The 24,706-nt window shown below is 40.2% G+C and overlaps 3 protein-coding genes and 1 long non-coding RNA gene across 5 annotated transcripts in view; 3 read left to right on the top strand and 1 right to left on the bottom strand.

Moving 5' to 3' along the window:
- Window positions 1-908: 908 nt before the first annotated feature.
- On the top strand, window positions 909-4,184 carry LOC145778406 (uncharacterized). Its single transcript, XM_082589886.1, has one exon. The coding sequence runs from the start codon at window positions 909-911 to the stop codon at window positions 4,182-4,184; it is 3,276 nt and encodes a 1,091-aa protein (XP_082446012.1).
- A 90-nt stretch (window positions 4,185-4,274) lies between these two features.
- Window positions 4,275-6,521, top strand: LOC145778403 (uncharacterized). Its single transcript, XM_082589882.1, has one exon. The coding sequence runs from the start codon at window positions 4,275-4,277 to the stop codon at window positions 6,519-6,521; it is 2,247 nt and encodes a 748-aa protein (XP_082446008.1).
- Window positions 6,522-7,857: 1,336 nt separating this feature from the next.
- The window catches only part of LOC145778568 (uncharacterized), a 35,421-nt gene continuing 18,572 nt past the window's right edge, over window positions 7,858-24,706 (top strand). Inside the window, exons 1-2 of the mRNA XM_082590080.1 lie at window positions 7,858-8,009; window positions 17,873-18,029. Coding sequence (XP_082446206.1) covers window positions 7,958-8,009; window positions 17,873-18,029 — 209 coding nt within the window. The 5' untranslated portion in view covers window positions 7,858-7,957. The remainder of the gene's footprint in view (window positions 8,010-17,872; window positions 18,030-24,706) is intronic.
- LOC145778570 (uncharacterized) lies at window positions 21,214-22,900 on the bottom strand. 2 transcript variants are annotated; one of them, XR_014290446.1, is made up of 4 exons: window positions 22,735-22,900; window positions 21,951-22,140; window positions 21,605-21,725; window positions 21,214-21,320 (listed from the first exon to the last, which is right to left on the bottom strand). It is a non-coding gene; the product is annotated as an uncharacterized LOC145778570 (long non-coding RNA). The 2 variants fall into 2 exon arrangements; XR_014290447.1 differs by lacking the exon at window positions 22,735-22,900 and having other exon boundaries at window positions 21,951-22,264.

Here is a 24,706-nt window from a genome sequence, read left to right as displayed (position 1 = left end):
CTGCAACTTCTCACATCCCCTTTTCTCTTGAACAATGGAACAAAAGTACTATGCTTCCACTCCTCCGGCATTCCCTCTCCATCTAATACCCTTTGGCTAAGTTGTAGCATTACTTCAATTCCCAACTCTCCACTTGCTTTTATCATCTCTACGCTCACTTCTGATGGACCGGCTGCTTTACGCAGTTTCATTTGCCCCATTGCCTCCACCACTTCATCACGAGTAACCTTTCCCACTGGACCCTCCACCAGATCAACCTCTGTCATATGATCCCATACATTCTCCTTATTCATAACATTTTCCATGTGTTCCTTCCACACTTCTCCTCTCCTCTGTTATGGTCCACTTAACCTAGCTGGCATCTTACGTCATGGAAATTGCTAGAAAATGTCCAAATATTGCACCACTGGTCGTAAGACCTGATGAAATATTGCATCACTACCTTTGAACACCGGTTTGAATTGCGTGACAATGTCTTTCATTATTGCGTCACAGTTACTGTCTACGTGCATTTGAGATATCGCAAATTATTTTAGTCATTTGTAAAATTGTTTGTTGGAAGTCAGTCGCATATTTAACTGTTTGCTTGGTGCTTGCTAGCTGGACAAATTTTCCGTCTTTTATCTAAGTAATCTGTTCTGTAGTGACAAGTTTTAGTGGTGTACGGCGTTGCATCCAATTTCGACAGCTTTGAGGCTATTTTTACAGAAATACAATTTTGAAAAGACGTTTCGAAGGAGTGTTTCTTTTTCGGTCATTACATACAGACGAACGGATTCGGGAATCTTATGTTACAATTTTCCCACGAAGAGATTATGGTTTACCGCTGTGACCACATGTATCAGACAACTCCTAATTGCCCCTTTGGTAGTAGACTTTCCAAGTTAGAAGCAATATACAATACTAAAATGAAGGGATTGCTCGAATCTGAAAGAAATGTTTTAGCTGCCATAGCTGATGGCTTTAGCGCTCCTAAGGTCAGAGAACTAGAAAAAGATTTTTTCGATAGTCATAGTAACACAATGTGTGCTTGCTTGGATCTTATGAGTGCCATTCCTTCGGACAATGTGCACATGGAAAGGAAATCCATTGTCAGAGCTCAGTGTGAGAGGTTGAATTCACTGAAACTGGCAATGGATAACCGGTGTGCGACATATACAAAACAACATAAGGCTGTTGGCCCTAGTGCCATGCACTCATCTCTCAATCAGGTAGATAAACCCTTTTGTCCCTCTAGCGGCACTAGGGAAAGAATGCGTAGATTGGCTCGTGAAGCCATACTAGAGTATGAGCTAAGTGCCCCTAACCAAAACCAATCTACCTTTCCATCAGTGTCTGCGAGTCAAACAGATCTAAAACAAGTCTTTAAAAAATCCCCCAAAGCGACCGATAAAGGTGACTTTATTACTCTCGACCAAACAGGGGGGAGGCCTGAAAGTTGGACTTCTTGCCGCAACGACCCAAAGTCTCACCAAAACGACAAGCAGTTGCCAGTACCTGCAACTGGTGAACAGTCGTCAGGTGTTTACCACTCATGGACACCAGAATCTGTCAATTCTGCCACATGCGATACGCCTTGTGGGTCAAGCTTACAAGCACCCAGTCTTGGTGAGTCACATTCCCTAGCCAACGCTATTTACAGCATGGCTAGTTCCATGCAATATCAAAGCCAATCCTTGCGTGAGGAAGAATTGTTTGATGGTACGCCTACTAAGTACCATCAATTCATTTCTCATTTTGATTCCTTTGTCATACGAGGTGTGTTGGATCCAGCTATTAAACTGGATCGACTTATATCTTCTTGTACAGGTGATGCAAGAGATTGCATTGCGAGCTGTGTACTGTGTTTCTCTACTGAGCATGGCTACCAAGAAGCAAGGAAGTTACTGGAGTCCCACTATGGCCAACGGCATACCATTGTTGGTGCTTATGTAAGCAAGTTAACTGAAGGTCCACCAATCAGGGCCAATGATCCTGCTGGTACAACCAGATTGGCCAGGGAGATGAGAAATTGTGAAATGGCTTGCAAGGGTTATGAGATGTCTGATCTGGATACACAACAGACAATTGGAAAGATCTTCAGCAGGCTTCCAGTCCATCTGCAGCAGGCTTTTGCTAGCAAAGCAAGTTCGCTGTTAGGAGCCGGTCACCGGGTTAAATTCTTCGACCTCATGGAGTTTCTTCAAGCTCGCGCCGAAGTTGACCGAAGCTTTCTTCGTCAATTAATTGGCCAAAGGAAAGATAAAATGAAGCCGGATGCATCTAACTGGCGGAGTACAGGGGCATCCTCATACTTCACCCATGGCGCACCAATAGAGAGATCTAATTGTATGGTTTGCAGCGAAAATCACATGTTAGCTGACTGCAAAACATTCCAGCATATGCCCCAAAGATCAAAATGGAAGTTGGTGTTGGACCATCGGTTGTGCTTCAACTGTCTAGGAGACCACTTCGTTCGCCGTTGCCAAAGCAATAGCAAGTGTGGGATTTGTCCAGAGAAACATCACTCCCTGCTTCATAACGGAAGATCTCGTGGGAGAGAAGGAGAGCAAGGCCCCTTGCATGGTGGGAATGAAGGGCATCCAAAGGTGTCCACAAACATGATTATTGAAGGTGGTACTGAAGACGTAGCGGTCACTTGTGCAAGTAGCGATGTGTGTTCCCGAGGGGATGGTATGGTGAAGTTAAAGGTTGTTCCTGTCACAGTGTATGGAAGTGATAGCCAGCATTGTATTAACACATATGCGTTTTTGGATGAGGGGTCCAATACCACATTGTGCTCCACTAGTTTAATGGATCGGCTGCAAATGAAAGGACAAAGTGTGAAGTACTCTCTTTCTACTGTAAGTGGCACCTGTGTAGAGCAAGGATACAGGCTTTCGTTTTTGGTTAAAGGCATCAATGAAAGCACTGTGGTGCCCTTGAAAAATGTACTTGTTGTTGCGAACCTACCAGAGTTAAGTGACAGCATCCCTACAATGAGGGACGCGGAAGGACGGGCATACTTGAACGATGTAAGATTCCCAGAGCTTGTGGGTGAGAAAGTGGAAATCTTGATCGGTGCAGATATTCAAGTTGCCCACCGTTCACTGGAGCGCAGAGAAAGTCCGCTTGGAGGTCCTGTAGCATTGAAGACTGAACTTGGATGGACTCTGGTAGGCCCGATTAATGACCAAGCTTCTAACAGTAGCTTGGTGTATGTTAACTTCATTCATAAAGACAGCTCTCTTCTCCATGCTCAGATGGAACGTATGTATAACCATGACTTCAATGATGGCCCTGACGTTGATGGTTTTTCTCTTTCCATCAATGACAAAAAGGCTGTTTCGCTAATGGAGAAGTCAGTGAAAAGAGTAAAAAGCCACTATGAGATTGCCTTGCCCTGGAAGTCAGAAAACACAGAGTTACCATTCAATCGTGTTATAGCTTACAAGAGATTGATGTATTTAAAGCAGAGATTTCTAAAAGATGATGGGTTATTTCAACAATACAAGGATAAACTATCTGGGTATATCATAAACGGACATGCACAAAAGGTTCCTGAAGACCGATTGGCATCAACAAATAAAACCTGGTACATTCCCCACCATTCAACCAGTGGAAAATTCAGAGTTGTCTTTGACTGCGCAGCCCAATACAAAGGAAAATCATTGAATGGGGCATTGTTATCTGGACCAGACCACACCAGCAACCTTGTTGGAGTTCTTAACCGTTTCCTCACTAATCCATTTGTGGTGGTAGGGGACATAAAGTCAATGTTTCATCAGGTGTTGGTGCCCCCTAACGATAGTGACAGCCTTAGGTTTCTTTGGTGGCCCGATGGCGACCTGTCTAGGGACCCAGAAGATTATCAAATGCTGGTTCATCTTTTCGGTGCAGTCTCATCTCCCAGTTGTTGTGGGTTTGCTTTAAGGAAGGTTGCAACTGACAACATGCTGAACATGGGACCCGTTGTGTTAGATGCTATTCGTCGAAATTTCTATGTAGATGACTTTCTCAAATCTTTTGAAAGTGTCCCTGAAGCCGTACTGATTGTAACTCAGTTGCGGGCCTTATTAAAGTGTGGTGGGTTTGATCTTGTAAAACTGCGAAGCAATTCGAGTCAGGTACTAGAGGCCTTTCCAAGTGAAGACTGTTCATCAGCCAGCATCAACTTGGACTTGGAGGCAACAGAGGACGAGTAGACCTTGGGCGTGCACTGGAACACCCAGACAGACAGTCTTGTCATTAAGGTCAACATTCAGCCACGCCCAGCCACCCGTGGAATTCTATCGATGGTTAGCCAATTGTATGACCCTTTAGGCATCGTGCAGCCCTTTGTCCTCCCTGTGAAGGTACTCATGCAAAAGATGTGTGCTGATGGCCTGAGTTGGGATGAGACTATTCCGTCAAATCAGCATAAAATCTGGGAACAATGGCTTAGTCGCCTCCCTCAGTTGGAGGGCATCTCTATCCCACGCTGCCTCTGCAATACCAGTTTAGCAGTTGACAATGCTCAATTACACTGTTTTTGTGATGCGAGTCAGACAGGTTATGGCGCAGTGGCTTACTTGCGAGTGGTTGACAGTTGTGGCAATGTGCAGGTTTCCTTTCTTATGGGAAAGTCGAGAGTAGCCCCTTTAAAGTCTCAGACCATTCCTCGGTTGGAGCTCACTGCTGCTGTGGTTGGAGTAAAACTTGCTACTTTTCTCAGGAAAGAGCTTGATGTAGTGATCAGTACCACAACCTTTTGGACAGATTCAACTTCGGTGCTGCAGTACATTCAAAATACTTCAACTAGGTTTCAGGTTTTTGTTGCTAACAGAATTGCTGCCATCCACTCTGGGTCAGAACCTTCTCAATGGCGGTATGTCAATACCACAGACAATCCAAGTGACCTAGCTTCTAGGGGTATCATGCCGGACTTAGTTGACAAAGCTAGAAACTGGTTTACGGGTCCAGATTTTTTAAAAATGAGTGAAACTGGCTGGCCTTCTTTTCCCAATCCGGTGCCTTCTGTGGCAAGCAGTGATCCCGAGTTGAAAAAGCAGTATCGCATCAATGCATTAACCATGCAGTCTGACGATCATACTACCGCGCTGGATCGCCTGTTGAATCACTTCTCCTCATACCTTCGCCTTAAAAGAGCTGTGGCTTGGATGCGACGTTTCAAGCAATTCTTGAAATCTAAGGTCAAGGGAAGTACCTTTAAGCAACCAAGTAAAGCAAACTTGACGGCCCAGGAGCTAGACGAGGCAGCAGACGACATAGTGAGGCTTGTGCAGAAGCAGACCTTTGCTAGAGAGGTGGCGCAGCTGCCTGATCACGAGACCTTTAATGCTTCAAGTCATACCCCTACTGTGAACCTTAAGTTCTCCCCTCTGCGCAAGCTTTGTCCCATCATTGTGCATGGCATTTTACGGGTTGGGGGTCGTCTGCAGAGATCACCTTTTTGCTTGGAAATGAGGCACCCCATTATCTTGCCTAGTAATCATCATGTCACAGGCCTCATTGTAGATTTTTTCCGTCGTAGAGAAGGACACTGTGGCACATTACACACACTTAATGCCACCCGTGAAAAATTTTGGATTGTTAAGGGCCACTCATCAGTAAAAAAGTTTTTAAGGAAATGCTTAAAATGTTGCAGCATTGGCGCCTCTCGTGGCCAACAGCTAATGACACCCCTTCCAGAGTTCCGCGTAGCTCCCGGGAATGCGGCATTTTCGTGCACTGGGGTAGATTACATGGGGCCTATCCTCGTCAAACGTGGTCGAAGCATGGTTAAGCGTTACATCTGTGTTTTCTCCTGTCTGGCCACTAGAGCCATTCACTTAGAAATCTCTTATTCTCTTGAAACTGCTTCTTTTCTTCAAGCCTTGCAAAGGTTTACCTGTCGCCGTGGTACTCCAAATCAGATTGTCAGTGACAATGGCAGCAACTTTGTTGGCGCCGACCGCTTGCTCAAAGAAGGTCTGAAGAAGATGAATGCAAACCTAATTGCTAACAAGCTGAGTTGCCGTGGGATCGAATGGAAGTTTAACACTCCAGCCGCGAGCCATCAAGGTGGCGTATGGAAGAGAATGATAAGATCGGTTCGTAAAATCCTATGTGCATTAACTGATGAAAAGGCTTTAGATGATGAAGAACTTCTGACATTTGTTACCGAAGTGGAGCGCATTCTCAACGGGCGGCCCTTGACACCAGTGAGTTCCGACTGGGACGACATGGACGCCTTGACGCCGAACGCCCTTTTGCTTGGGAAGATAGACAATTCTCTACCACCGGACGAATTTTTGAAGTCAGATGGCTACAAGAGGTCCTGGCGACTGGTGAACTACCTCGCCAGTCAGTTCTGGAATCGATGGGTAAAGAGTTATCTGCCAACACTACAAGTCCGACAGCGTTGGCTCCAACCTGCCAGGAATCTTCGCGATGGTGATTTAGTCTTGATGGTCGACGAGTCGTTAAAGAGAGGACTGTGGCCCAAAGCGCGTGTCATCGAAGCTTACCCCGACGAGCACGGTGCGGACTGTGAAGATTAAAACGGCAAGTTCGACTTACCGTCGAGATGTGCGAAAACTTTGCCTGTTGGAGGCCGTGGAGTAATTAAGAGACTATTGTACGACGGATTGTTGTTTTTCATTGCTGTTTTCCATTAGGCCTATGTGTGTGCATGCGTTTATATTGTATTCCAAACTTTTGTGTCGTTGGCCTGTTTTGATCTTGTGTGTCTTCTATCACACAGTCGTAGCGCTACAGCCTGTCTCGTCATCTTACATTAATGTTTTTCTTTGTAACTCTTTTTTTTTTGGATGTTGGCCACACTTCTGTGCGTGTACTTTAACTTTAATATAACCATTTGATGGCATGGTTACATTGGGGCGGGTGTAGCGGCCAGTTTCCTTTGTTCCCTTTTTTGTTTTGTTGGTGCTCTCTACCGCCTTCCGCAAGGCACGCCTGACGCCTTGTAGATTTCGATAAATTTAGTTTTTTGGGTTTTTGTCCGCCATGGAAAGAGTACTGTAAGTAAATGTGTGTTTTAATCTTTTAATATTGTTTTTATGTTTCAGCACTGGAACATTGTTAAATTTAAATCAGTTTTTGATCACATGCTGAAAGAACCAAGTTAATTTGTCATAAACGCCATTGTTGGCTATTGTTCTCTGATTCCTGTTTGGTGTTACCTGGTGATTTGGTATTTGCCTAGGTTTGAACCTTTTGTTTTTTCATCTTTGTGTACTTTCTTTCTTTTATGCCTCTTGGCCATGTACGATCTGGGTGACCAAGTTTTTGCCTTTGTTGCAAATATTTGCTAGCTCCCCTTCATAGTAAACTGCATTTTTATACAAGTTTGCTAGTGCTCATTTCAAATAGTCTCTGTAGACAGGGTTTCTACAGTTACCAAATGTATCGAGTTAGTAGTCGGGTTGCAGGCTAGCCGCTAAACCTTGTTTTATATCTCTTTCTTGGAATACTAGTAGCTTGCCATACTTACAACAACAATAGACTATAATGAAGCGTTAAAAGTGAATATGCTATTTGATATACTTGATAATCAGAACAACAGACAATGCAATGTTTTTCTGCCTGGCTTAGAGTTTATAAGATATCTATCATTTAATTTTTGAGTGATACTTTCACGTTTTTCAAATGTATTTTGCAAGAAAGACAAGAATTGTTCTTAGGTTCTATTTGTGAAGGTTTGAAATGAAAACAAACTGAAGCGAACTTTTCGCAGCCAAAACATTTTTTTGGCGATTTTCCGAGAAAAACATAACCGTAGCCGCTATTGCACGATCCGCTTATTGCTTGGCAACGTTTCAAAGTTTGCATGGCCTGTAGGCTAACTTGCATCTTTTGATTAGGTAGTAATTTTGTTTTCAGCAATTTTGCTTTTATTTGGCCTATCCGATATCTTCTGATTTGAGATAAAACAAAGGATTAGTTTTAAAACATTTGCAGTGAGTAATTGAGAAAGATGTCCACACCTACTACTTATAGTATTGCTGTGATTGGAGCTGGAGCTGGAGGTATTTTTATTAGGCCAAATATTTGCCAATTTAAAATATATTGGTGTTTGTTGACCTTATAGTTGCAGGCCTATTCCTTATTAATATTTTGATTTCATTTAATATGGTTTTGTTTTCATGTCAGATTCATGGTTTTATCGGTGTACGGTCGATTGGTCGACAGGACGTTTGGTCGACAAGACATTTGGTCGACAGGACGTTAGGTCGACAGAACGATTCATTTTAGGGTTAGAGTTAGAGTTAAGGTTTGGTTAGGGTTAAGGTTAGTTAACTAACCCTAAAATGAATCGTTCTGTCGACCTAACGTCCTGTCGACCTAACGTCCTGTCGACCAAACGTCCTGTCGACCAAATATCTGTCGACCAATTGTCCTGTCGACCAACTGACCGGGTACCGTTTTATCTCACTATAGCAGGTGTTTTTTATTGCTATTTCAGTTGAAGTTGCTATGGGCTATTCAGGACGACTACGGACCTAGTTTCGGTTGATTGAAATGTTTTATGATTGCTTGCCGCAGCTAAAAAATAATGCTCAATATCCAAAGTCTTACTAATTATGTCGCAATAAACTACTCTTGACTTCTCTACCAGCTCAGCACAATTAAGTCAAAGACAATTCACCACACACACTAATCAATATACACAATGAAAACCGAAGGCGGGACTTACTGCAACGAAGCAATTAAAAAAATTTCTTCTTGAAACCAACGTCCTCCGCCCAGCGATCTAAATTCGAAAAGAGTAGATTGTCGACCAACCAGTGCTTCCACTTCTGACAATTGATAAATTCTTTTCAGTTTCCTTTTTTGCCTGAAAAATCCCTTTTTCTCAATCGGAAATCCTTCAAAATTTCCTTTATAGGCCAGGTCATATTTGACATTATTTAAGTTAGAAAAGGTGCCAATACAACTTTAAAGTTGATATAATTTCAATTAAAGTTATTTTAACCTCGAATTTTTTCAGTAGCACCGGTATGTCGAAGCAACGTTGTTTTATTCGAACAGTAAGTTTCACAAAAGCAGCACATAATTTGCAATAACATGGTTTACTTCCTTTGCTCACTGTCCAGCTAAAAAACTGCTTGTCTGTTAGTCTGTTCTGGGACATTTACCACCTAGAATCCTGGACATCATTTACCAATTACCACTCTCATGTTTCCCACCCGGTAGGGCCGTTGACAGGATTTCTCGGGCCCGGTAACAATTTATTTTCGGGCCCCTTTTATGGACAATATTATGAATATGAAGGTTGTGTACAAACTTTTATTGATGTGCTGTTAAAATGAGGATGACAGATGCCGTTCAAAGTAGAAAATGAAGAGGAATATCATTTACATATATATTATTATCTTATTCTCAACGGCATTAAAATTTTTCTACATACCTCTATGTGCTTATCACAATCTTGGCGCTGGTGGTAGTTTGTAATGCAGTAGCTTGCTCTTGTTTGCAGTGTCAGTCTTGTCAGATGTAGAGCTTTTTGTTATTCTGTGCTCGATCAAACCCGATATGCCAAAAGCATGGTCGTTTAACAAATCTTGCGCAATCTTAAAATTTCCTTAACCGCAAAGCTTACTGTTTCTAACTAGCGGTTGCTTTTTAAACTTTATTTGTCACATGGCGTTACAGTATTACTTCCCAATTTCATTGATGTTTCACTGGTCATTCTAGGTTTACCAGAAGAGCCATGCCTCCCCCAAATTTTTTTTTTCAAATTTTGGCTTCCGAAGTTGAGCCCTTTGTTGAAAATATAATAAAATTTGTAGAAATTTATATCGTTTTCCAAGACATCTGGCAATTAACACCCTCCAGAACTTGTTTTAGACAGAAAGAAAAACACCAACAAATTTTGTAAAAACAAATGAACGAAGTATTTTTAAGTTACATTCAGAATTTTTGCGATTGTGTCATTTCACTATCGGTCCTAACTCTTGGAACCTGCGATTTTGACTTAAAATGTAGGCTAATTGTAGTCACGAGAAACAATTATATTTAGGCTAGCGTTAGATTGCTGGTTTATGTCTTTTCAATTAATTCAAGGTCATATCTTAAACGTTTTCTTCGCTTTTGGCGTAGCCTACGTGACTTTAAGTTTGGGCCTTCGAGATGTTTCGACGAGTTAATGATGAAAAATGTGAGATCATTCATGTGATCATGCTTTAACGTAGACCGCCGTGCATTCTTGATCAGCTTCAAAATAGAGAATGATCGCTCTGCACTGGAATTGGTGACCATTGTGCAAAGTACACAAGCACTTGTCCTCATTTGTCCTCAATGCCGCCCTTTTTATAAAACTTCATGAAACTAAAAATATTTCGTAAACTAGTCTTACTTTTTGGCTTGTTTACGTACTTTAAGCATCAAGGCAAGTAGCCTACACAAAATAGCCTGCAATTTTCCATCGACGTAACATTGACTAAAAACATTTTTTCAAGGCTCCTTTAAATCTACTAACAGTGAAACAAACCGAACAAAGATTAATAAAAATTGCACAGACAAAGCCTAGTCCTCCATAGGCTACTAAGCGAGACAGAGAACTAAAAGAAGCGCTAAGCAGCACATATTGTTGAAATCCAATCAAGCGTGAAGTACTCTACGAGCGATGACTTGCCATACATGACTTGCCGCACTGTTTATAAATGTGTGTGATGTGATAACATATTTATTAATTGCTATACATCTGAATATATCTGTTGTGATTTACTATATTCACGTACAGTATTATCAATGTAATATATTCGTATATTTTGCCGCCCCCAATAATTTGCCGCCCTAGGCAACTGCCTACTCTGCCTACTGATAAATCCGGCCCTAAGCATGACGAACGTTTCTTAAATAAATGCAAAGGGAGAAAAATCGAGATTAAGTCTAAATTGTCCTTAACATGCCTTTTGCAGGAAATCGTTAAAGTGATTCGTTTATTATAAGCCGCCTCCCGTTTGCTGTGATCGATAATCAATGTCTCCACTAAATGTGCTGTAGCTATCTCATTTCTACTCCGATATTAACAATTTTACTATCGTTGGAAAGCACGATCGTGCATCTACCCGAATCAATTAGCTGCAAGTCCAAAATATGCATTAGATTTATCTAGAGCTAACTTAATCTTCACTATTTTGTACTAATTCTCAGCAATTCAATTTTTACAATAAAAATACCAAATTAACAACAATTGAAAAAGTATGTCTTGCTTTATGCATCTGATAACTTTCACATTTATATCTAATCCACAAAACAAGCAATCGTTGATCAAACGTAACCGCTCGACGAAGTTTTTTTTTCCAAAACAATGCAAATGCAAAGCGATCAATTTCGATTGTTCATTATATGCCGCCACAGTTTGATGTGATCAGTGAATACTGCCTCCACCAAATGTGCTGTAGCTTTCTTATTTCTGCTCGGATTTTAACAATTTTACTATCGTTGGAAAGTACGATACTGCATCTATTCGAATTCATTGCTTGCAAGTCCAAAATATTCATTACCATTATCTAGCGCTAACTTAAACTTTATTATTTTGTACTAATTCTCACTAATTAAATTTTTACAATAAAAATACCAAACCAACACAAATTAAAAGAGTAGGCTATGTCTTGTTTTATTCACCTAAAAACTTTCACATTTATATCTTATCTACGAAACGAGCAATCGTATTTCAAACATAACCGCTCGACGAAGCTTTTTTGCCAAAACAATGCAAATACAAAGGTTTTCGTTTTATAATAGGTTTTGTCATTCAAATTTAATCGTTTGATCAACTATTTCATGAAATTTAACATTTTTTTCGAACGTTTACAGACTCTGACAAATCTAGACCTACAGTTTAAAATCATACCCAACCAAAAGTTGGACTAATAAAACTCCAGATTGATGTTTTATGTTGAGTTAGCAAGAACAATTATGAAATAACGTTATCATACTGTAGTGGCCTCAACCTTTATGATTTTCAAATATAGTATATTTCTTGAATTGCAATCAACTGCGGTTTTTTTGAAGGAGTTCTCCTTATTGGTCGGACGCATAACACCAGAATAATGTGCGGGGCTGTTGAGAGGATAATTTGTGCCCGGAACCCATGAGATTCGTCGTCCCCTAATCAAGGCACTTCTAAGAAAAAACCAGGCAATGTAAAGTCTTGTTAGGCCAAGCATATTTCAGAGGTTAAAGTGCAACTGCACAATCGAATTAACATTGGCTAGAATCCATTGCCAAGACATCCGGTACCGGTTGAAAAACTCACTTCCTTACAATTGAGGCCCACAGCCAAGAAATCGACCTTTTTCTCACGCTCTCTTGCGCTCCTCTCTCACGCTACCTGGAAGTGGTAAACTCGTCAACGCCATCGTGTGATATGACATCAGTTCAAGGCGAACTTTGTGGAGACCAAACTAGCCGAGATAGGCTTGGTTGCTAGTGAATGTGCAAATTTATAAGGCACTCATAATGAAAACGCACCTTTCAGCCAGCATATTATACAAATTTAGTTGTTCATGCCTGTGTGCCAAATTTGAATAAAAAATTGCTAAGCCACATATTCTGAGCCAAAAATTGTTAATTCCAGTTTAAAGATAAAAGGTGTTATGTCAAAGTAAGTAAGCAACACAGTAAACCTACTGTTTTTTAAAATTGTGACCTGTTTTACTTAGATTATATAGCATTATAGCAATAGTAGCCTACCGGTATTACATAACTTTTTAATCATTCTGAGCAGATGCACATTCTATGTTCTATGTTCATTATTCTATGTAGCACATTCTATGTTCATAAAAATTAAAACAAGTAGGCCTAAAAACATTAAATAGGATATGCTGCCTATAGCTTTTATTGTGTAACTACAAACCTTCTCTATTGTCCGCTTCTGCATTCGATGATCTCTATTCAGCTTAGAAGCAGAGGTAGCAAAAGTAGCCTACATTTTATGGTGGGAACAGCAGATTTCTTCAGAATGTAACGTTTGCAAAATCCCATATTAACTTCAAGATAATTTTCAAAATCCTGCTCAAGAAAGTGATTTGAGCAGATAACACTGCTAGGGAAGTGTCCATTCCATTTACGGACTTGATGAGCAAACTTGCACCAGTTAATTCGTAAACGTTCATTGCTAGGGAAGGCAAAAAATGTCACCTTGGCACCAGAAACAAATCTTGTGTAACAGATAGAGTAAATTGCCACGATTTTAAATGTTTGGCTCAGAACTACAATAATTTAAAAACAAAGTTGCTAGAGAAATGTTTTGTTTTAAAAATTCATTTTTCCAAGAGATATATTTGAACGAAAGACCTAAAACTTACAAGAATTTCACATAACATTGGTTAAGAGAACGTATCGTACCTCGCATGTTTTGCTTATGGACCTATGACAGCTTTGGCCGGTCCCTCAACCAACAATCTCAATGGATACGTCAACAGACCTGGCTTATTATTTCAACTCAAGAATGCAAAGAGCCTATACTACTTGCCTTCACATGAAAAGCACGTGCAGCAAGATCGAATCAGCAAAAAAACTCTTTCCTCTAGAACAAAGGTTCTTAACCGGGGTGCTCGTACCCCTTAGGGGTGCGAGAGTTGTTTCTAGGGAGTGCTGAATGATTAGGGTCGGTTATAAAGAATTATTAAGAAATCAGGATATTCCTGCCTGCTTCTTATAAAAAAACAAACAAACATTGATTCGATCCTTGACATGCGGGTAGTAGTCAGCACCAACACAACACGATTTGATGCCATCATCAACAGGAAACAACTTCAAAAACGTCGCTGAGCTTGTTGCTTAATCACTGCTACGGAGAAACTATTTTGCATTTTTCACATAACTAACGAAATAACGGTAGTTTTGGAGCCATCTGCTAACAATTGTTAAGGCAGAATTCGACGTCGTTTCTGTCTTTTGCTATTTTAGTGACATGATTGGGCAGTCGGGCAGAATGCCATGGCAGTGAAGGTGCAATTGGGTTGAAAGAGTTTCTGTGAGCTCATCCCTAATCGTATGGGCAAGGATATTTCTTTCGGTGGTCGAGGTCACATGCATAATGTGTGTTTGGAATGTTCAACTGCATGCACGTGAGACCTGATCCACCACTCTTGCAAAGCGAAATCGATCATGTTGCAATAATTTCCATGGACGATGGATCTTTTCCAAGTGCCCTTCTGACCGGATGACGATGGAAGAAATGAGATCCAGGTTTGGTATCTATCAGCTTGAAGATGTTATAAGACGGAGAAGACTGCGTTGATACCGACACGTGCAACGCATAGAACAAGAGGTGAGGTCAAAGAAATTTGAGGTATTTAACGTCTATGGATATAACCCTTGTGAGTGTCCTAAGAAGCGTCGACTAGACTACATTGAAGAAGATCTACGGTTCGGTTGGCAAAACCGCAGATCTCGTCTCGGTCGACCCTCAGGCCGGTGGAACGGAGAATGCCATCCCAAAATAGAAGATTGTTGGCTACCAACCTTCGGAATACGGGGAACAAGAAACGTTAAAACGTAGACATGAATACAGACACAAAACATAAAAAATGCAATTTTCAGATCCCTCGCATGGGGAGCATCATATTGTGATATTTTATTGTCAATTCTATGAATAAGGATTAAAGACACACAATGGTTTTGTTATTTACCCATGAGAGCAACATTACTTTTAAGTAATTCTAGATGGGGGTGCGAGAACTTGTCGGTGATTTCAAAGTTGTGCCAACAAGGAAAAAGGTTAAGAACCACTGCTCTAGAACGAAGACAACGAAAGGACTTGCAAAAGCGATTGTCGCTTCGAGGTCTGTCTCAAACTGACGTCATAATCCGATATGTTGCGTAATAAGTTACAATCCGCTATTGCAGGAACGTGGTCAAAAATACAAGCGCGTGGAGAACCATGGTTTTGATCATTTTTATTGAGATAAACATAGCAGGGGCGTATCTTCAATGGAAGCATTGCTTCCCCTGTCAAAATTGAAAAAAGAGAAAATTATGTCTTTTAGTAAAACGGTTTCTTACTCATGTCCCCGTATAATTTCAGCTCGGTTTCAATTTTAAAAAAGTTGGAAGCGTACGGAAGCTAAGATTCGTATCGCTTCCCTTGCTCTCGTTTTTGCTATACTAAGAAACAAGTGAGAGACAAAGAAAAAAAAAGCAGAGCAAAGTTAGCGCGAGTTACGTTTCTTTTAACTAATTCACGGAAGCAACTTTTCAATCGCTTCCGTGTCGCAAGGTTACCAGATTGGCCAAATTCCACAAATTAGGATTTTTTAAAATTAATTCTTTAAAATGCATAATAATCAATATTTCTCAAATATTGTAACCTTACCACATGAAACCATGTTCACCATTGTTCAATATATGTTCTATACTTGTTTAATACTCGCAATGTGGCGGATTAAAACTCATCCACTACAGTCCTTTTATACTTGCTATTTTTCGGGCTATACTTGCAGAATTATTTTTGATACAATTTCTTGAAATCTGCTACAAGTCATAAAATGTATGTACATTTTATTATTTTTAATAGAAACAGGTAAATATATCCATTTGGCCTTTTTGTCTAATATTTTCCTTGTTTTTGGCCTTTTTTTGTATTATTTTAGTTTTTAGACTTTATCATAATCTGGCAACTCTGCTCTGTTGGATTATGCGCATGTGGGCTAAAAATGAAAAAATTTAAAGCGCTGTTATGGTTATAATATCAGGTAAAGCAAAAGTAAGCAAAAGTTTGAGCCAAATGTTGGCTTTACACTGCTATCCTGGCTGGATAGACTTTGGCATAAGACAGGATATGTGAGGCCTAGGCTAAACTTGACTGAAATGAATTCTGGCTTAAGCTACTATCAGTAGGTAGCTGTCGCTGAATTTTTGGTGTTTTCCAATTTTAGCCGCATTTTTTGCCCGTTCGTGTGTAAGAGCGACCTTTAATAAGTTAATAGCTGTTTATTTGCTTATAAATTTTATATAAATATTACCCTAAAAGTGTTTCCAGAAAGCACTATAATCCATTATTTGAGTGCAATTTTGCAAAACTTTTCCGGGAGGGCATGCCCCCGGACCCCCCTAGAAGACACGTGCCTTCGGCACGCTCTGATCCCCCACGAATTTTATTGCTTCTCTTACTCAACCAACCAGGATACGCCACTGAAACATAGCCTTAAAATGTAACGGCGAGGTTGGTATTTATAAATTGAAACATGCTCTTTCAGATAAAGTGCGGTAAAAGCCATTGCGCAGGCGCCGAAATAACAGATCGTTGGCCTCAGAAGGTGCTTAATTGCTTTGCTTTTTATTTTGAAATTGTTTAGTTAAAAGATAATTCTTACCCCATACCAGAATATTGTTAATGTTTTGGACTTGGATAAATCAAGCATACAATTTTGGTAAAGAAGTCACTTTCTTCAACCACAAACATATACAACCAAGCAACCACACGGCATTTAACATAATCCATTAAAATTGAACATAAACTATAAGCTAACATATCAAGAAAGTACGTAAACATGTTAGTACTGTAACGTACTTTGTTGTGGTCTCAATTTCACCGAACATCCACTGTTGGGGCACTGGACGCTCTTGTGCGTTTCCAGGTTTCTGTCGTGCGACGAGAAATTTGTCAATGGCCTCGACCTGACCCAAACCACCGATCTGACGGATATTTCGTAACAGATTTTCAGAGCAGACCTGCAACGCTATCAAAATATAGCCTACCACTATTGAAACTAAATATCATAGGCGTAATCGGGAGCTAGGCTACAAACTCCTTGAAACCTTAGAAACGTAACGATTGGGCAGTGGCGTAGGCTAATGCTACTCAAACTTTTTAATACAGCATACCGGCAGAGGTCTTTTTTGTCATTCGTACCGGCGTGCCGATCACACATTTCAAATGAAAAATAACAAGGCCAATCTTAGTTTCACAAGTGTACATTGAACAAACTCACAAACAGTTTTTGACTAACGTTTCGCCAACAGTGTGCGCTCATCAATTTTTTGTAAGAAAATGTCTGTAAATTTGTTTTTGCGCAGGTTTTAATGTGTTTCGATTCCTTTCAAACATTCTAATTTAAATGTCTTTAATTCCAATTTAATTTAATAATTGCTTATTCTAATTTCATTATGTTTTGAATATAAATGTCTCTTTAGATTTGATGATTTCATCGAGTCATTGTTGAACACAAATCCGCAAACAACATATTGCGGTTTTGGCAGACCAGCACCATTTGTTACTACAAAACTTTGACTCTTTCAATGTCACTTTTGTCTAAATTAGAATCAATTAGGTTAAAAAGTGAAAGTCTCTTATGTATGTAGGCCATAAGCAGAGGTGATCATCCGAAACCACAAAATAATTGAATGCCAGTTGTGAGACTCAAATTGGATTTCAAAAGAAAAAAAAAACAAAAAAACTTGCGAATAGAACTCGTGGTTCTGCACGCCCATACAGAAATGTAATAAACAAAATTGTTAAAAAGCAAAAATTTTTTTCAAAGATATAATTAAACTTTTAACGTTAGACATAACCTTCCCTTCGATATTTCTCTCAATGGCTGTAGCACCTATGGAGAGAAGTAGAGTTTAGTAAAATGTCTGTGTTAGCATGAGCAACATTAGCACATAACAAACGCCATTAAGCAGAATCAAAGTAACCATAAACCAGTGGTGCCCAAAGTGCAGCCCGCGGGCCGCATGCAACACGCGGGAATCAATATGCAATTGCAGCTATTGTTTATAATACGATACCAAAGCTTTTTTTTATTGGAAATTATTAATCTACCAGTATTGTCTGATATGTTCATTAATAAGACACAAAACCTTAGTGAGCAATCTAAATCTGAATGAATAGGCAAGGTTTAAAGTTAATTGCATAAACTGTGTTTTTATTCAGGATTGTGTGCTGCTCGACATTTAGTTCAACTGAAAAACTCCAAAGTTGTATTGTTTGAATCAACGGATCATGTTGGAGGGACATGGTTTTATACTGACCTCACAGATACTGATGAGAATGGTCGTCCAATTTCTTCTGCTATGCATAAAGATCTGAGGTTGGATTTGTTTGGTTTTTTCTTATCGGAATATCTTTAGCAAACATTGATTTTTTTACATTGCTTTCTTTGTTCAATAGAACGTTTTCCTACTGTTTATGTGATATATAGGAGACGTTTCATATCAAGCCAGCAGGTATGTGTCACATGTAACCATACAATCCTGCGCTGTTCATTTATCTCTTCGTAGTGATAACCTGTAAGACTTTGAGTTAAGGGAGAGGTAATATATGACATCGTCGACCATGGTGACGACATTTTATGACTGCCATAGATTGATTACAGAGTCAACAATGTATTAGGTTTTTTACTTTGACTTGATGATGATTTTTAAAACAAGTTAGCCAAAACTAGTAATACCATTTCCAGACTGTTTGTTTAATGTCACTTGTGATATGAATTTAGTGGTTCTGTGGGTTGTTGCCAGTCAATACGGTAATAGAGTTCTGCTTAGTTCTCAGCTCAAGGATAAGGACCTATTTGTACAGGCAACTTTTTTTTCATAACCCTACCAGTGTATCTTCTGGTGTAATTGTGAGTGTGGTGCCACAGAACAGACCACCGACCAATAAGACCATATCATTCCCCACTGCCTGACCCATCGGCCTCCACACGGTGCGCATGGTCTGAGGGTCCTGGATGAAGAGACTGTTGAGGGGCTGATTTTACTTGCGACATGGACAGCTTTGGAGGGTCACTCCAAAATTTAAAAATCGGCAGAACTGCAAACGTTTTCTTTGCTTTTACGTAAATTCATTCTTATCAAATAAAATGCTAAATTTTGCTCGAAATTTTGGGTACGAGAACATCGGCAGAACTTTACTGCAGCAGTGTGAGGCTATCTACCGATACCACAGTGGCGTGAAGTCCACCGCTGCATTATCATGACTTGAAGAGTATTAAATAAGCATGATATCACGTATTTCCATACATTTATTTTGGCAATACACACTTTGCACACACGTGTACAGATCACATATGCTACACCTTGGTATGCGACACATGGCTGTAGACATCAAGCTGTAGTCGCAACAAATTTTGTCATAACACTATGACTCTCCAGTTGTCCACCTTAGTCTTGAGTGAGCAATGTCCTACTTTTACCATTCTTAATAGAAATTTAGCCTGATGATTTTTCATTTGTGGTATGAAATGAACCACATTTTTGTATTTTGACTCATTTTGCAAAGTGCTCGAACTGCCGGAACAGTGAGCTAATTTATTCTTCTTCTATCGAGTCTTCTAAATATGGTTCATTTACAGCTAATTTATCAACATGTATTATTATTACTATTATAATAATAATACTAATTATTATTACTACTGTATTGCTATTATACACGTTGCTTGTTGTTTAGGTGGTAGCCTAGTACAGTCACCACAAGAACGCAAGTCATTTTATGATACACATTATTTATTAACTCTTGTTATAATTTAACTCGTCGTCGTGTGAGCCTCTGGTGCCAAGGATCTATTCTTTTACCACCCCAGATTCACGATGTTCCCAGACTACACTGGAAGGCTACTAGAGAGCAGCCTGTCTTAAGTTTGAGGTTTCAGTCTGAAGTTTCATCATCTATGACGCGCAGACCTTCCATTTCGTTAGGTGGCTTAAAGATGGTACAGTCATTGATGATGTGGTCTGCGGTCTGTTTCTCGGCACCACATTCACAAGAGGAGGAAGAGGCCATTCCCCATTGGTACATGGTTGAGCGGAAAAGCCCAACGCCCGTACGAAGACGGTTGAGGCGCACCCATGCCTGTCGTTGTAGTGTCAGGCCGATGGGGCGTGTGTCAGTGTCCGAGACGAACGAATGGAGTCTGGTGGTACTTGATTTCCATTCAGAGTTCCATTTATGGTCTGCCAAGTAGCCGCAAAGATGTCTTGTTCATCAGCTTCGTTGATCAGAAGTTGAGCAGCTGGCACGAACGGGTGCAATATGTGAGCGATCTATCTAGCGATCACCAAATGGTGGCGGTATGTGAGCGATCTATTTACTATAGTGTCACCCCAAGATACCTTGGTTTGGGGCAGAAGGACAAAGGTTTTCCATTGTTTTGGATATGTAGCTCACGATCAGCTTCCCGATTGTGTAGGTGGAAAGCTGCTGCCACAGTTTTGGTTTCGCTGAGTTTCAGTCACCAGTTCTGGAGATAAGCTGAGAGGGATTTCGTGTCCTAGCTCAAGGTGTCTTCTAGATTTTCCCACGACTTTGTGGAGTGGAGAATTGCCAGGTCGTCCTCATAAGCGTATTTTGCAGAGACCGTGTTTGGCAGGTCGTGGCCCAGTAAACATTGATTGTTGGGGCAACATTGGCAAGAAGTTGGCCGCAACATTGGCAAGATGCAGACGCCAACGTTGGCAAGATGTTTTATGCACCATTTGGATGCATCTGGCCAGCGTTGGCGTCTGCATCTTGCCGCCGTTGGCTTCTGCATCTTGCCAACATTGGATTATGCATCTTGCCAACGCTGGCTTCTGCATCTTGCCAACGTTGGCTTCTGCATCTTGCCAACATTGGCAAAATGTTTTATGCACCATTTGGATGCATCTGGCCAGCGTTGGCGTCTGCATCTTGCCAACGCTGGCTTCTGCATCTTGCCAACGTTGGCTTATGCATCTTGCCAACATTGGCTTCTGCATCTTGCCAACGTTGGCAAAATGTTTTATGCACCATTTGGATGCATCTGACCAGCGTTGGCGTCTGCATCTTGCCACCGTTGGCGTCTGCATTTAGCCAACGTCGACTTCTGCATCTAGCCAACGTTGGCTTCTGTATCTTGCCAACGTTGGCAAAATGTTTTATGCACCATTTTGCTTCATCTTGCCAACGTTGGCATCTGTGTCTGGCCAACGTTGGCAAGATGGCTTGTACACCATTTTGCTTCATCTGGCGCCTAAATTCTGGTTGACTTTTATGCATCATGATGCTGCTTCTGACCTATTGACTATTGTGATGCCCGCGCTTTGACCAAGGTTGGCCATGCGAAGCAAGCTGGTGCATAAAACATCTGAACAGCATTGGCATCTACATTTGCCAAACGTCTCTGTACCTAAACCTCGCTCATCACCAAAAGTTTATTGTTGAACCTAGCTAATCCTTGGGCGAAAAAACAGCAGCAACACGGATTTATAAGCAACACTACTCCCTTTGTGACAAAGCAAAGTAACAGCCGAGCTTCGTATATTTTCACATTTATTAGAAACAAGCCACATCAAATCGTATTGATAGATGGAGATTCATTGCACATCAGCAGCTTTTTCTTGTGTATCTTTATCATTCTGAATTCCTGCAAATGAAACAAAAATATTTAATTCAAGAGGGCTGTTTGGCAACAGTGTAGGATTTTGATCAGTTGTCGTCCAGGATAATGCGAAGTTAATTGACAATCTGCAATATCAATGTAATATCCCTCTCTCCAACGTGCGTGACAAAAAACTTATCATTCGATTCTGCGCCACGCAGAGCAATAATCAAGTTCCAATACATTCTAATTGCGTGTAGGCTACAGTAGTTATTCAACAACTAAAGCAACACATTCGCTGTTGTCTTTCAAACATATAACAAGCTCACCAAAAGTTAGTTTTTGCCCTTTTCGGCCACCAATTGCCTGTCCTTCCAATTTCGAAATCACTCTGAAACTCTTCATCAATTTGCTGCACGGCAGCAGCTTTGTCGTGCGCCATCACCATGTCTAATCATGAAAGTAAAAAAAGAAGTGTTAAATCAGTATATAAATGCCGACATAGCCTACTAACCACCATGTTCGTTGTTCACATCAATGCGAGTACACCACTAAAACATTTTCATACATTACTCAATACTCTTCACAATTACATCATACATTAATCAAAAGAGCAAAATGGCATAGTTATGACATAATCATTTAGTCGTAGTAGAAACATTTATCCGTACTCACCAAGAACAACTTTTTTCAGATTCTTTTTTAAACAATCAAACGAGTGCTTAGACTTCACGATGTTTTTTTTCTTTTCTTTCTTTGTTCTCGACATGACTTGAACTGTGTTGTGTTAGATAATAATAGTTGACATAAGTTCACTGATACAATCGCTTGCATTTTTGCCAACAACTTGACTTAAATTTGCGACCTGCAAAATGTAAATCGAATGTAATGACAGGGGTTTCATCCATCATATTAAAAAGCTTCAGCACTTGTTACAGACATTTTCGACTGTTACAAATGACAACCAACGTTTAAAGTTTATTTTGGGATTCCAGTCGTCTGTTGTGTTGCGTGTGTAGGTCGCAGTGTAGGCTACTGTAGTCTATATGTTGTCGCAATGGGCGCAAAATAAAACATATTATTATTATTATTATTCAGCTGACTGCAATGAAAGCTACATTTGCAAATACTCTACAACCATCACAAACCTATCCACACGACATAAAAATACGAACACATTCAAGCAGTCAGGCAAACACCGCCGGAGCAGCAAAATCAAAGATTGAGTAAAACCCTACACATGTTGTGGGGCATCACAAGCTCTGCTACTTTGCTGATATGTTCTTAGCACTCATCTAAGAGCACTGGCACTAAATTTGTCACGAGAATATTTCATATGAAAGTTTTCCATTGGTCATTGAGTTTTATAACTTTCTTTAAATTGAGTAAACGTAGCCTAGTGACAAAAACGACTTTACACAATTATTTCAGGTTCAATGAATAAAAGACATTCACTTACCAGGTTTTCATAAACATTGTAGTAAGTCATTCCTATAGTTTCATTTTGATTATTTCTAAAACTCCTTTCGGCCGTAATATCTCAATTGAATTCGATTTTTTTATATTTTCGATGCAAGAAGCGAAAATTCCTCTTAGCGCTGTTCACATAAACATTGTGCTTTCGGCTCTCCACGTAATTGTGTATTGCGCACAACCGCCATGCTTGAACAGTCGAAGTGAATCGAGTGACGTCATAATCCCTTTAGCAAAGGATTAAGTCGTGGCCTTTGTCTTCCTTCATAAAAAAAAACAAGTTCTTCTTCTAAATTGCGTCTCCTCACGTTGATATAACACATCGCCGCATTCTAAAGCTTTGTTGCCTATTTCACTTCAACGCGTCATATTGCCCAGTCAAAGTTTAAGTAGTGACGTCATAATGGAGTTTTCACAACAATTATTGTGCCTGCAGTATTGTTCTATGCAACGCGGGAGAAGAAAAAACGATTTGCCGGATCGTTGAAAGTAAAAGTAGCGATCGTTTTGTGAAATCTCGCTTCAAGAAATTGAGGAGAGATTTCGACGCAACATGACTGCTCCTGACAAAATATTAAAACACATTATAGTATTGTTAAACGTGAAAGTTAATAAAGCTGTTGTTGACTCCAGGAAAAAAAATGAAGACCTGGCAACTTGAATTTGCAACCACGTTTTTATTTTTATTATTTGTTAGCTGTTGCTAACAATATATTGGTGGCGCCAAAGCGTAAACTTCCTGGAAGTGCCCTCTGAATCACAAGACATCTCTTGCACTAAATTATCTGAAGCAATTGAATATGAACAAACGATTTATATCATAATGTTGTTGGTGCCAGAATATGCTGGAGAAACTATGTTTTTCTACTAAACCACATGAAAGAGACATTTAGGCTATTGGTATTTTTAAATTATAAAACAAGTGCTGAAATGAAGTGCTAACACATCAAGCATATAATAACCAACCTTACAATTGTTTATTTTGTGGAAACGTGTAGGCTAATGGAAACTGTAAAACTGTTTCGGTCAAGCACGTTATCTCGTTCGCGTTTTGTTGCTCCTACCTTTTTCTTGACCTCTGCTCAGTTTGGCATAAACAAACTGAAATGAAACTATACTTTGTTGGCAAAGCATTGGCTACTCTTCTGACCAACGCTGGTCTTAAATATTCATAATATACTTGTACGGTATCAGAAAATAATAACAGCATTGATCGCCTATTATTAAAATTTAAAATTGTAGCAAAATGATGGCATACATTTGCATAATTTGAAAGAAAACGCCAAAATTGTTATGAATTGGCACAACGTTGGCAATGCTTCTGACCGATGTTAACCAATCACACAACTGTGTTTTGCAGCAATACCACATGAAAAGAGGTTTGTGTTAGTATTTTTCAAGTTTAAAACAAATAAACCTGAAATAAAATCTTTGAGACCTTTTTCAACGCTCAATAAGAAGTATTGACATTGTTGGCGTATTGTTGGCAATGTTGGCAAAATGTTGGACGAAATTGCCGACCTTGTGCCAACATACCCAGCATATAGCCAATGCTGGCCCAGCAATCAATGTTTGCTGGGGGGTGTAGATGTTGAAAAAAAGTGGAGCCAGGACCGATCCCTGTGTGACGCCCTTTTTCAGACGTCTCAGACTGCTTTGCCGTGAGTTGGCGGTGGTAAGAGTGAAGCTTCGATTCCTGAGAAGTTCCATAATCATACGGACCATGTGTCGGTCAGGAAGCAGGCGAAGCAGCTTGCAAGTACGCTGCCATGCCATACGGTGTCATAGGCAGCTGTGAGATCTAAAAAGACAGCGCTGGCTTTCTTTTTCGCCTCAAAGCAGTCCTCGTTGTCTTGAGTCAAGAGTGTGACTTGATCTACGGTGGATTTTGCGTGCCGAAGCCCAGCTTGCTCTTTTGGAAGGAGCCCGTCGATGGTTGGGTTGAAGCGGGCATAGAT

This window comes from Aplidium turbinatum, chromosome 10 (assembly GCF_918807975.1).
Source record: "Aplidium turbinatum chromosome 10, kaAplTurb1.1, whole genome shotgun sequence".
Lineage (NCBI taxonomy): Eukaryota > Metazoa > Chordata > Ascidiacea > Aplousobranchia > Polyclinidae > Aplidium > Aplidium turbinatum.
The sequence above is the reverse complement of the archived record's forward strand: the minus strand, read 5'-3'. Positions and strand labels throughout refer to the sequence as shown.

Bases quoted from the DNA above. Each gene is read 5' to 3' on its own strand.
- LOC145778406 (XM_082589886.1), top strand. From the start codon at position 909: ATGAAGGGATTGCTCGAATCTGAAAGAAATGTTTTAGCTGCCATAGCT.
- LOC145778403 (XM_082589882.1), top strand. From the start codon at position 4,275: ATGGTTAGCCAATTGTATGACCCTTTAGGCATCGTGCAGCCCTTTGTC.